Source organism: Amblyomma americanum, chromosome 11 (genome assembly GCF_052857255.1).
Source record: "Amblyomma americanum isolate KBUSLIRL-KWMA chromosome 11, ASM5285725v1, whole genome shotgun sequence".
Classification (NCBI taxonomy): Eukaryota; Metazoa; Arthropoda; class Arachnida; order Ixodida; family Ixodidae; genus Amblyomma; species Amblyomma americanum.
In genome coordinates, this window is record NC_135507.1 from 110,716,039 (window position 1) to 110,728,219 (window position 12,181).

The window sequence follows — 12,181 nt, forward strand, 5'->3', positions numbered from 1 at the left end:
AACCTCGTGGCGCGATTTTGGACAGATTCTAGTGAACTGATGAGATATGCTTGTTGCGGGCTCCAGATAGCAGATGCGTATTCTAGTTTTGGTCGAATTAGTGATTGGTAGGCGAGAAGTTTAATACTTTGAGGGGCGTGCCGTAGGTGACGTTTCAAAAAACCCAATGACCGGTTAGCTGATGCGACGATGTTCGTTACATGAGAGCGCCAGGAGAGATCCTGGCACAAGGTGACACCTAGGTACTTGTATGAGTATACAGATTCTAGTGGAACGTTAGCAACGGAGTAAGAGAAAATATGGGGGTTACGCCGGCGGTGAAAAGATACGAGTTTACATTTATTAGGATTAAGCGACATTAGCCAGTCATCGCACCAGGCATGCACTGTGTCAATGTCGTTTTGCAGCTGTGATTGGTCAAAGGTGTTGGAAATCGTGTGGTAAATAACGCAGTCGTCTGCAAACAGACGAACATTGCAAACCAGGTTTGAGGGTAAGTCGTTTATGTAGATTAAGAATAGGAGGGGAGCAAGTACAGAACCTTGGGGTACGCCTGATGTTACTGGAAGAGGGTTGGAACTCTGGCTATTAACGAGAACAAACTGGGAGCGCTTAGAAAGGAATTCTTCGATCCACAATAAGACGTTAGGATGCAGTTTTAGCATGGTTAGTTTTAGCAGTAAACGCCTGTGGGGAACTTTATCAAATGCTTTAGCAAAGTCTAGAAAAATAGCGTCAGTTTGTAAATTTAGGTCGAGGTTAGAGTGAACGTCATGAAGAAAGACGGCCAGTTGAGTTTCACATGACAAACCCTTGCGAAACCCGTGTTGTGAGGGATGAAAGAAGTTGATAACGTCAAGAAAGTCCATGATTTGAGAATAGATGACGTGTTCCATGATTTTGCAAGGTATGCTGGTTAATGATATCGGACGGTAATTTAAAGGAGAATCTTTGTTACCGGACTTAAAGACGGGAATGACCTTTCCCACTTTCCAGTCATCCGGAATGGAACCTGTAGAAAGCGACTGTGAAAACAATAACAATAAGTACATTGCAGAAATATTATTAGTGTTGCGCAGTATTTTGGAGTTAATTTCGTCGACGCCGGCCGATGATGAAGTTTTAAGGTGTTCAATGAGCGAGGTAATGCCGGCTTCAGAAAACGCGATAGCAGGCATGCTGGACTCTACAGTGTTTGTAACAAATTTTATGGCATCGAACATGTTAGACATCAATCTTTTCGTTGTTCCGAAAAAAATGAGATGGTTAACACATTTACCGCATTGTTATGGTGCAGTGCGGCACAAAAAGTGAGTGGCGCCATGAAGTTGTGGGACAGCTCAGGTTTTAGAAAAAGTCTGCAAAAAACACACGTCTCTTCCAGTCAGTCGATTTCTCCAAAGGCTTATTAGTGGGCGACCCAAGAAGGGATCAGAGCCCCAAAAATCACTGCCCCAGACAAAGTGTTCTGTTCCTTTGACGGGGAATGCTGGTCTATTTTCCTTATTTTTAGGCTAATCCTTATGAAACGAAGGCATCTTCCTCAGTTTCTTATGCAGGTTTTCCTGTGAATTAATTGGTGCATGAGATAATTTTAATTAGTCATTGATCAATACTTTGACACAAAGAACATGACTCAGTAAAATTTTGATTGCATGGCTACATAGTCCAATTAGTAATGAGTGAGTGTTCAAAGCAGTTTTCCCATTTTACCTTTATTAGTAATTTCATAGCACTTAGAATATCAACATTCGAAGCGTGCCTATTGGGCATTCATAAATTTTGCAAAAAAAAAAAAAAAAAATTTGAAGCCTAATGAAATAGCTCTGCTTTGGAACATTGCAGACAGTGCACCTTCAGCTTCCGTTGGCAAAAAAAAAAAAAATGTGCCTCTATGTGTCCTAGATGCTGAGGTATCAATATACCATAACAGCCTGGCGTCCGAATTTCAACCCATACAGTGATTTACATTCAATGTTGTGTTCAAAGTACCTATTCCAGGAAAGAAAGGTTGGTAAATTTTGGAGATTAGTAGCTTTAAATTTCAAGAATGCTATTTTTAGAAAATTCATTTTTGGGTCATCTTTTGATCCCAGAGACTAGTGCCCTCTTTTAAGGAGGGCACTGGTCTCTGGGACTAAACGTACATGATGTTCTGTGGACACGAAGTTGTGAAAAATACTATACTTGGTTAAATCAAGGATTTACTTGGTTACGATACTTGGTTAAATCAAGGATTTACTTAGTTACGATACTTGGTTAAATCAACGATTTACTTAGTTTAACTGTAACTGTGCTGTGTCTGTTTTTTGTTTGTTGGCCTTTGCAACAGGCGGTGGTGAAGTACAACAGCTGGGTGCTGGAGTACGACTACGACGACGTCAAGGAGGAGTGGTGCACCTTCACGTTCCAGGTCTGTGTGGCTCCTTTGGGGTTGTGATTGACTCTTCTTGGTGTCTGCAAGCCTGGTCAGAAATGCTTGTCCTATCTTTCCCTTAGGCCGCCGCGGTGGCTGAGTGGTTATGGCACTCGGCTGCTGGCCCGAAAGACGCGGCTTCGATCCCGGCTGCGCCGGTCGAATTTTGATGGAGGGGAAATTCTAGAGGCCCGTGTGCTGTGTGATGTCAGCGCACGTTAAAGAACCCCAGGTGGTCGAAATTTCCGGAGCCCTTCACTACGGCGTCCCTCATAACCTGAGTTGCTTTGGGACGTTAAACCTCCATAAATCAAACCATCTGTCCCTTGAGCAGGGAATTCTCTCCCCATTGATGTTTGTCAATTGAATGTTAGAAATTATTTTCTTGACCTTGAGGCAATAATCTAGTAACAAATTTATTACCCCTTCCAATGCGTGTCTTTTCTGCATAATCTCTCTCATGCTTCGCCTTTCTTCAATGGTGCTTTTTTCATCCGGCATACCTTGTATTTCATCACGTTTGGATCATCCTTTCAAGGTTAAAGTTGTCTTTGCACGGACTAACACCACTTCTTGTCATGTCATTTTGAACAGCTTGCCCATATTGGTTTTAGCTATGGTTGCTGGCCAGTCGTCTTTTGTTAATACTCTTGAAACATCATCATATTAACCATTGTTTTGTCGTGTAGAATATTTATTCTCGTTGTTTTCCTTTTTATGTGTATGCTGGTTGTTGACTGCGGTCAAGTGTGTGCGTAAAAATGTGCAAGGTTCCATTTTGGTTCCCCCTTCCCCTAGTAATGCCCATTTAGGGCCTTCGGCAGCAAAGTGCAACAGGCTTCGGTCATTAGGTTGGCAGGCCTTTCCATGTGACATCAGTGCTGTGTAGAGAATGAGTGTGAGAGGCAAGCATGCCCTGCGTTCACCTTGTCACATGGTTTTGCAGCTGGCGCTGGAAGGGAGCCGGTTTGACCTGGCCTCCCTGGTGGAAGAAGAGTCCGCCCGAGCTGTCTTCCACGCAGTGCCCAACATTTCCCGAGCCTTCCTTGTCAAAGACACCAGGGACACATCAGGCTGCGGCAAGATGCTTCGTACCGAGGGTGTCAACTTTGTGGTGAGGATTATTAGGGAAGGGCTAGGCTGTAATGAACGTGATCGTTCCACTCCGTTGTGTCCACATGTTTGTAGTGAGCAGTGGTTGGTGCTCCAGCTGTGTCATTCTTATACATTTTCATTTTGCTACGCCAGTCTCAAATTGATCAGTATTGTACCTTAGCTGCGCCAGAAAGAAAACAACTGTTTTTGGAACCATTCATGCTTTCGGATGGCAACCTACACGATCATGGGAAAACAACTTAAGAGAACTTCTTGTTGGGCTAGTTGGTAATTGATTATTATAACTATTTTTGGAACTATTCAGGCTTTCAGTTGGAAACCTACTAAACCGTTTCCTCCATGGAGGAAGGAAAACTCAGGAGAGGTCCTTCCCATACAACAACATGAGAGAAAAAAGTGCAGGAAGTCACGTGCTTTTTCTGCATTGGGAGCCCATCTTGTTCGGGCAGCTTGTTTACAAACTGGGCGGCAGCAGCAGTCCGCGGCGTGCCATTTGAGGTGCGGCATAGGCGTAACTGCTCGAGTTTGTTTTCGGTAGTGCTCACAGGCTGACGTTGACGCCGTTCACCCATATCTCAAGGTGGAATTTAGCGCAAAAATCTTTTTGCGTGCTCAGCTTTGAACGCGCTCGGTGACAACAATAGCACGGGCATTTCGTCTACTGCAACACTGCTCGGAGCCGTCGGGAGACCGTCGCTGTTCACCGAGGACCATTCGCGCTGTTCACCATTGGTTCAGTACGGCGTGCGCTGCAGAGTGTTCGTCGGCGTTTTGTGCGAACGTTTCGTGTCTTGAGCGTGCAGTGTGCGTGTGACATTCGCGCTCCCGTTTCCATCGGCAGTGAAACCTCGTTGCTACTTATACGTGTTCTTGCAACGCTCCAGCGATTGCAACTGGTGTTGATTATTATACAACTGCCAATTTTGTTTTTTCGGAAATTGCACTTGTGTTAGCGGTGGGGGCCATAACATGGGCGGAGAGCGCTATTGCAAAAGAAGCAGCTGCGCTCGCGTTGTTCTTAGTGTACAGAAACTTCGTTGCATGCCCGTTTGAAACGTATAACGTCTGAAGCGTGCTATCTTTAGACCAGTTTCCTGTAGCAGGTATTGCAACTGTTTTTCTGGCTGAGGTCATGGTCAAGAAATGCGAAAACGACGAAACTCTAACTGAGTTTCCTTAACAAAACACGTTGTGGGGCTAGTTGGTGAAGCATAGTTTCTCGAAGTTCTTTATAGCGCTACAAAAAAACAAGGACACAGGAAGATGTACACAGGACGGGTGCCGACTCCAACTAACTTTAGTGAGGCTTCCACAACCTACGTTTATACACAGCGAAGGACCAGAACGTATGTGGGTGAAATATTTCTGGTAGATTAGGGAGCGCAGACTGCATGCTATCATCTATTTAATAATCTGTATTCGCTATCTCGCAGGGAAACTGATGTGGTGCGGACATACGTGTCGCCCCTATGTTTTATAAAAATGCTTCGGCCAATTCGCGGGCTAATCTATCCTTACTTCTGCTTAGAATTAGAGTGAGATTCATCGCCTTCTGCCTCAGGAAAGGACTTGTGCCTGCAGAAGTGAGTGCCTTTTTTGGAAATATTAGACCAACTTTAGGACATGCAAGACGTGTTAGCAAAGTTTTAAGAGCAGAACTATGGAGGCAAGTGAGACTGCTGCAGGACTGGTTAAGCGTGGCGTGCCTAAGTGAAGGTGCAGAATGTTTGGATAAGGTCAGATTTGAAACCCTTCGGCAGCAAGCGGCCCAAACGACTGAGACATTATGGAGGTGCATGATTAATCAAACCCTGCACAGTGGTACGAAGCCACCTAGAAAAGAAGAAGCGAGAAGGGAACCAGCGGTTCTTGGGGACGCCACCCTTTCAAAAGATATTGCAGACATCCTGGGCAAAGGTCCGAAACACTGCTTTGAACCCAGTGTCCCGATGCATGAGTTGTTGGCTCTTAACCGACGCGTAGCAAAGAAAGCGGAAAAAGATGAAGAAAGGTGTGTTCTCGACGGCGTAGATAGCCTCGCAAGGACCACGCTGAAGAAACCCGTCGCGAAGGGGAAATCCATGGCGGCCAGGGTGGTGGCGTACTGCAGGGACAACGGCTGTTCTCTCCTGCAAGCGGATAAAGAAGGATGCTTCGTCGTCTTACCTTCTGGCTTGTACAACGAAAAAGCAATGCAAGCAATAGAGAAGAACTTTGTTCCAGTTAAACCTTCGCGACCCGTATTAAGGGCGAGGCAGCGAACCTCTGTAAAACCATGGACCTCGTGAACCTGACAAGAGCTATCACAGACTCCAGGACGAATTACCTATCGGTGTTATTTGCTATGAAAACTCACAAACCTGATGCCCCGTTAAGGACAATAGTTAGCGAAAAAGGCACTTGGCAGCAGCACATCAGTCGGTTTTTGCTGAAGCACCTAAATAAGCTGTCAGATCCTTTTGGTATCAAAAATTCATTGGATGTTGTCAGCTTCTTGGAAGGGGAGCAGCAAATTGGACATGCTTTCTCTATAAATGTTGAGTACAGTAGAATCTCGATGATACAAATTCCGCGGGACCCCGTAAAATATTCGTATCATCCCGAATTCGTATGATCCAAAACAAGCCAAGTTTAACACTGAAATCAAACGAAGTTTATTAGCTCAATTACTTTCGGCCGAAAAAGTCAGTAATGCTTGTTTGCACTTTCTTGGGCTCATTTCGCCAATCAGCCCAGCCTGAAAAGAATAAAACCGTGCCGCAGTTTCGTCGCTCACGCAGGCGGAGCTGACGGTGCGGCGCAGGACGTCAAGGGCGTTGAGGGTTTCTGCCATCGATGGTAGCGGTACAGCCTCTTCATCGCTGTCTGATGAAGATTGTTCATCTTTTTCGTCAATTAAATCCTCAATGGTTCGTAACCCGCAAGTTGCAACGTTGTCATCCGGGTGACAAAGTCAAATGCAGAAGCTTGAACGTCGAGTGTCTCCCAACTTTCAATAGAAAAATCGTCGCTGGTCTCTTCGGCAATCGGAGTTGCTACCAGTGCAGTCGTGAATCCACACTAGCGGAAGCAGTTCGCGATTCTTTGCGTAGTCACACTGTCCCAAGACATCGCCAGAAAATGAATTGCGTCCAGCAGACTAATCTGCAAATTTTCATCTTTGCGATCAATCTTTGCGAGTAATCGCCTCACTAAAAGGCCCTTGAAGTGATGTTTTACTTTCCGAATTATTCCAGCGTCCAACGGCTGCAGGTGGGTCGTCGTGTTCGCAGGCAAGAACATAACTGTGACATTGTTTAAGGTCACTTGCTTGGGGCGGGCGGAGCTCTGATCGACGAAAAGCAAAATTTTTCTGTTCTTCGATGACATTTTCCAATCTAAGCCGATAAACTCTCGAAAAAAATCCGCAGTCATCCAGGCTTTCTTATTAGCCTTGTAAAAGCAGGGCAAACGTCCAGCTAATCTAAAGCATCTCGGTCGCTTAGGCTTGCCGATGACGGTCAGGGTCATTTTTTCCGAACCATCGGCGTTGCAACAGAAAAGTACAGGCACTCTTTCCTTAAGCGTAGACAGCTGGGCTAGTTGGTTCACAGTCGCATTATGATACATCGTTCTGGCGCACGAAAAACACGGACGAAGGAAGAACAGACACACAATCGCCGGTGTGTGTCTGTTCTTCCTTCGTCCGTGTTTTTCGTGCGCCAGAACGATGTATCATAATGCGACTCTTTCCTTACTTTTCTGGCCGCCTTGACAAGTCTGGCCTTTCACACACAAACTCTTGCTCGATTGCAGGTTGAAAAAGATGCTTGCCTCATCGGCATTGAAAATGTCGCTCGGCGCGTACCCCGAGCTCAGCGCCGGCAGTGAGTCGATCCAGTCGCCAACCACCGTCTAATCCACTTTCTTACCCTCTCCGCAAACAGTTTTGTAAACAAGCCCGTGCCTTTCTTTAAAGCGATGGAGCCACCTTCCGGACCCTTGAAAATTTTCAATGCCAAGAGAAAGTGCAATGTGGTCAGCCTTCTCCCGTATCACTTTGCCGTCCACGTTCACGCCGGCTGCAGTCACCTCGCGAAACCACGTCAGTAGAACTTCTAGCTGGACATGTGCAGCAATCTTCGCTTGCTTGACGTTGACACCGAAGTGCTGTTCATTCTTCAAAATGACTTCCTGCTGCCCAACAATAGTGCAGAGCGTCGACGGTGCTAGTCCTAGCTCATTTGCCAAGTCGAGGCGTTTTTTCTTTGGGTTTTCATCAACCTCTTTCAAAATTTCGAGTTTTTCTTTAAAAGAAAGGGCCTTCCGCTTCCTAGGCATGTTGAATTTGAATAATCCGGTCTTCGGCGTGCACTTAGCTAGCGTCCTTGTCTGGTCACGTTTAGGCACAGCATGAAACGCACAGGGAGCGGCAAACGGAGGCGAGAAGAGGGGGGGGGGGCGGCAAGCGGCAACAAGCTGCGACACCTTGCAAGATCCAATCAGCAGCTGACTGGCATCACCCACGACGCGAAAGAGAATGGGTGGGCCTAGCAGCCGGTTCGGTCGGTGCCGCGGCGGCCGCCGGACATTGGTGGCAGGGGCTGGGGCTGAGTGCGATGCATCCGCGCGTGCTGGCTCGACCTGCGTGAGTGGCGCGGGCTTGAAAATCTGCCGCGGAACATTCGCGCGGAGGGGGAGAGGGTGGGGGTGGGGGGGGGGGGGAGGGGGGGGGGGGGGAGGGGGGGTGTTGCGCTCCTTTCAGAGACGAGCCGTGCGTGCTCGCTTGCTTGCATGGATGGTCGCGTGTTCGTATAATCTGTGCGGGCTTGAAAATCTGTTCGTATAATCCCGAACTGTAACGTATTCTATACAATGTAGACTGTCCGGGACACTTTCAAAATTCGTATCATCCCGAAATTCGTGTCAACCGTAATCGTATCATCGAGATTCTACTGTATCTATTTTATTCAGTACCACACAATCGCCTGCTTACTGCTGCTAGGGATTGCATTGAGAGAAACAGCGTAATTGCCTTTCAGAATGCAGCTGGCCTTAGTGTCGATAATTTTATGTCACTTTTAGAGTTTTATATTAATGCCACTTTTATCCAGTTTGACAACCGACGGTTTTTACAACGTCAGGGCATCTGCATAGGATCATGTGTCGCTCCTGTTTTGTGCAACATTTTTCTTTCATCAATTGACAACATTTTGGCTCCACTTATTGACGATGGAACAGCCCTAAAGATTTTTAGATATGTTGATGACTTTTTAGTGATTTTAAAGAGGCGTAATACAGGTGGCTACCAGGAAGTTGCAGATGAGATTTTAGATACGTTCCGACAACACGGCAAAGGTCTCTTTCATGTACGAGGTGCCTGAACAAAGTAACCTTCAATTTTTAGACCTCAACATCAAGCTCGGAGACAGATGTGTTTGCTGGTGTTACCGCCCTAGAGCTAGAAAAGATTTCTTACCTTTTGATTCGACACAGTCTAAAGGGCTATTGCGACCCTTTCCCTGGAATCCGCTCTCCTCAAGTCGTGCCCTCACATGATGCAGCTGAGCTTTCAGGGCGAGGTAGCTAGACTGCGTAAAGCAGGGTTCCCTGACAACGTATTGACAGCGGTCACTGAGACAATATTGCAGAAAGTCAAAGGGAGGCCAAAGAAAGCAAGGAGACCACAACGTAGCAGCGCCAAGCCAGTGGTTATCCCCTATACAGTTAAACCTCGATATAACGAACTTCAATATAACGAAATCCTCAATATAACGAAGTTACAAGGCATATTCAACTTATTCCCCATTGGAAACCATGTATATTTTGCCTCGACATAACGAAGTAATATTGTTGCAATTTCATTACAACGAAGTCGCGTATCCTAAAAAAATTTACCCGGAAGGAAAATGTCGCCGTGACGATGACGGCCGCGGGGAAAGCGGTGCTAGCGTGAGTGACTTGGGTAACCCACGCGGATGGGCCTCATGGGGCGCGTGGAATTCGCTCCCAGCAAGCGGGAGAGAGAGAGAGCAACCCTCTCTCTTCCCCCCGTCCGGGCCCGTCTTTATTTTTTCTTTTTTGCTCGGTCGCCAGCGACGGCGCATTCCTCTCCCCCCCCACTCCTCCCAGGCTTCTTTGCTGTGCATGCGTCAGCTTACACGCCCGTCTCTCATTGGATCTGCCAACCCATGTGATTGCTTGCGCACTTGCGCGGCCGCCGTCGCCGCCGTACTCCTTTGTCCGCGTTGTCGCGTTGTTCACTCGCTGCTACCACACGTGCTGGATACATCGCAGGCGTTGCTTTGGTTGCCCTCGTGTATGCCCGCGTGCGTCGCCGCCATGAGTGGCAAGCGGAAAGCCCTTTCGCGTGAGCAAAAAGAGGCGATTCTGGACGCAGTTTCGAAAGGCGAAAAGAAGAAGGACGTAGCGGCTCGATTCAGCATATCCATGAGTACGCTTTCAACAATTTTGAAAGCCAAGGAGTCTATCCTCAGCTCAGTGAAGTGTGGAACGAGCGCCCAACGTAAGCGATTGAAGCCTGCTACGTATTGCCGCCAATATTTGCAGTGTTTGTTCGTTTTTCAAATCTGCCGCGACACCACCTTATCGCTTTGTTTGCGACGCAAGACGCGACTAGATTTATCTCGATTGATCGCAGCCAGGCAAAGCTGATTCTACGTTGTTCCGGAATGTTCTAGTAACTTTGCGCCCTTTATCTCGAATGTTCGCTATCAGCTTTAAATTGAGCACGGCCGACAGCGGCGGGCATTCTGTTCGACGACCGCCGAGCACGCTTGTCGCTTCGCCGCCGCCGAGTGATTCAGTCCATTTTGGGTGCAAGTAAGCCCAATAAACAGTTCTTTTAGAAGACCCTTTCGTCCGTCTTCATCGCTGCTTCGACTGCCGTCACCACTACGTGACATCTGGTGGAGGTGCTGGGTAGCCTTCCATGTTCCGGACGCCCCCTTCAAGTCGTGAAGCCAGCCCTGAGCGCTTCGCACCCGAGGACGAGCCAGCAGCTCAGCGAGCCAGCCGACGTCTCCAGGGAGAGGAGCCTGAGTTCGGGAAACTGCCGGACCGCACCAGACAGCGAAAAGACGCGGCTACGAGCACCGCAACCTCACCGAAGATGTCGACACCGATCATACTGCAGCAGCCGCGGGTGCCGCCAACTTTCAATGGATCCCTAGGCGAAGACCCTGAAGAATGGTTGGACCAATTTGAGCGCGTGGCGTCATTCAACAAGTGGGATGATGCGGCAAAGATTGGACACGTTTTTTTCTCATTGGATGGCTCCGCACGCACGTGGTACGAAAACTACGAGTCGTCCCTTACGACATGGGAGCTATTCAAGAGAGAACTATTGAAGGTATTCACCAGGGTCGTGAGGAAAGAAAGAGCCGAACGACTCCTCGAGTCCAGGATCCAGCTTCCGAATGAGCCCGTCCGCAGTTACGTCGAGGAGATGAAGCGCCTATTTCGCCGCGCCGATCCCGGGATGACCGAGGAAAAGAAAGTTCAGTTTTTAATGCGCGGCGTAAAAGAACAACTCTTTGCAAGCCTCGTCCGCCAGCCACCAAAAACAGTCGAGGAGTTTATGCAAGAAGCACGCACGATTGAGAATACCCTCGACGTTCGAGCTCGGCAGTACAATCGCCCTTCCTCTGCCTGTGCAATCCGTTCGGACACGCCGGCCACCACCAGCGACAGCTTGCGGGAAGTTATCCGCGAAATCGTCCGAGAGGAGCTACGCCGGTTACTGCCGTCTTCCCCACAGCCACAAGCAGCGACTCTGATGGATGTGGTACGGGAAGAAGTGCAACAGGCACTTGGCACCCCGACGGCCACAGAACCCCAGGCCATGACCTACGCCGCTGCAGTAAGTACTGCTCAGCCCCAGCGACAACCCCCACGTCCTCCCCGAGATGAGCCAATCGTTCCACAACGCCGCCTCCCAGCCCCCGCCCGCCCAGCCTATGACCGACGCTCAAGCCCCAGGAAATGCGAAGCCTGGAGGACTTCCGACAACCGGCCGTTGTGCTTCCATTGCGGTGAGGCCGGCCATATTCTTCGTCACTGCCCGTACCGACGTATCGGTCTTCGAGGATTTGCCGTTAACGCCCCACTACCACGCTTCGGACAACGTCCGCACGAAATCGACGAGTATCTGCGTCGAGAAGAGTACACGCCGAACCGCTTTTCGCGCTCACCATCGCCGTCAACCTCGCGCTTTGCGTCGCCACGCCGCAGCTACGCAGCCGCGGTACGAGGAAGGTCGCCCAGCCCCCGTAGGGGAAACTAAAGGCAGCAACCTCTGGAGGTGAGGTTGCTCACGAGCTAAACGCCGAAGATCCTCCACCGACCACGCCCCATGAAGACGCTGCACCCGCGACGCCGCATGAAGAACCGACACTCGCTGCACCGACGCCGCACACAATGAGAACCTCGACCACGACGCAAGCTACCTTGAAATCGACGCCGCCACCCAGAGGAGCTTCGACCACACGCCCAACCCGTGACTCGCATACGCGACGAAGCCGTGACCCGACGCCGAGAGCGACATGCAATGCAAGAGCCAGGACCTCCGACCTAGAAGTCACTATCGACGGCCGGAAAGTTACCGCTCTAGTCGACACAGGAGCCGATTACTCGGTGATGAATGGAACA

At 48.9% G+C, this 12,181-nt stretch overlaps 1 protein-coding gene across 1 annotated transcript in view; it reads left to right on the top strand.

The window, feature by feature from the left end:
- The window catches only part of Polr1A (RNA polymerase I subunit RpI1), a 345,140-nt gene that overhangs the window by 298,075 nt on the left and 34,884 nt on the right, over positions 1–12,181 (top strand). The window contains exons 27-28 of the mRNA XM_077642305.1: positions 2,333–2,413; positions 3,363–3,530. Of these exons, the coding sequence (XP_077498431.1) occupies positions 2,333–2,413; positions 3,363–3,530 (249 nt within the window). The remainder of the gene's footprint in view (positions 1–2,332; positions 2,414–3,362; positions 3,531–12,181) is intronic.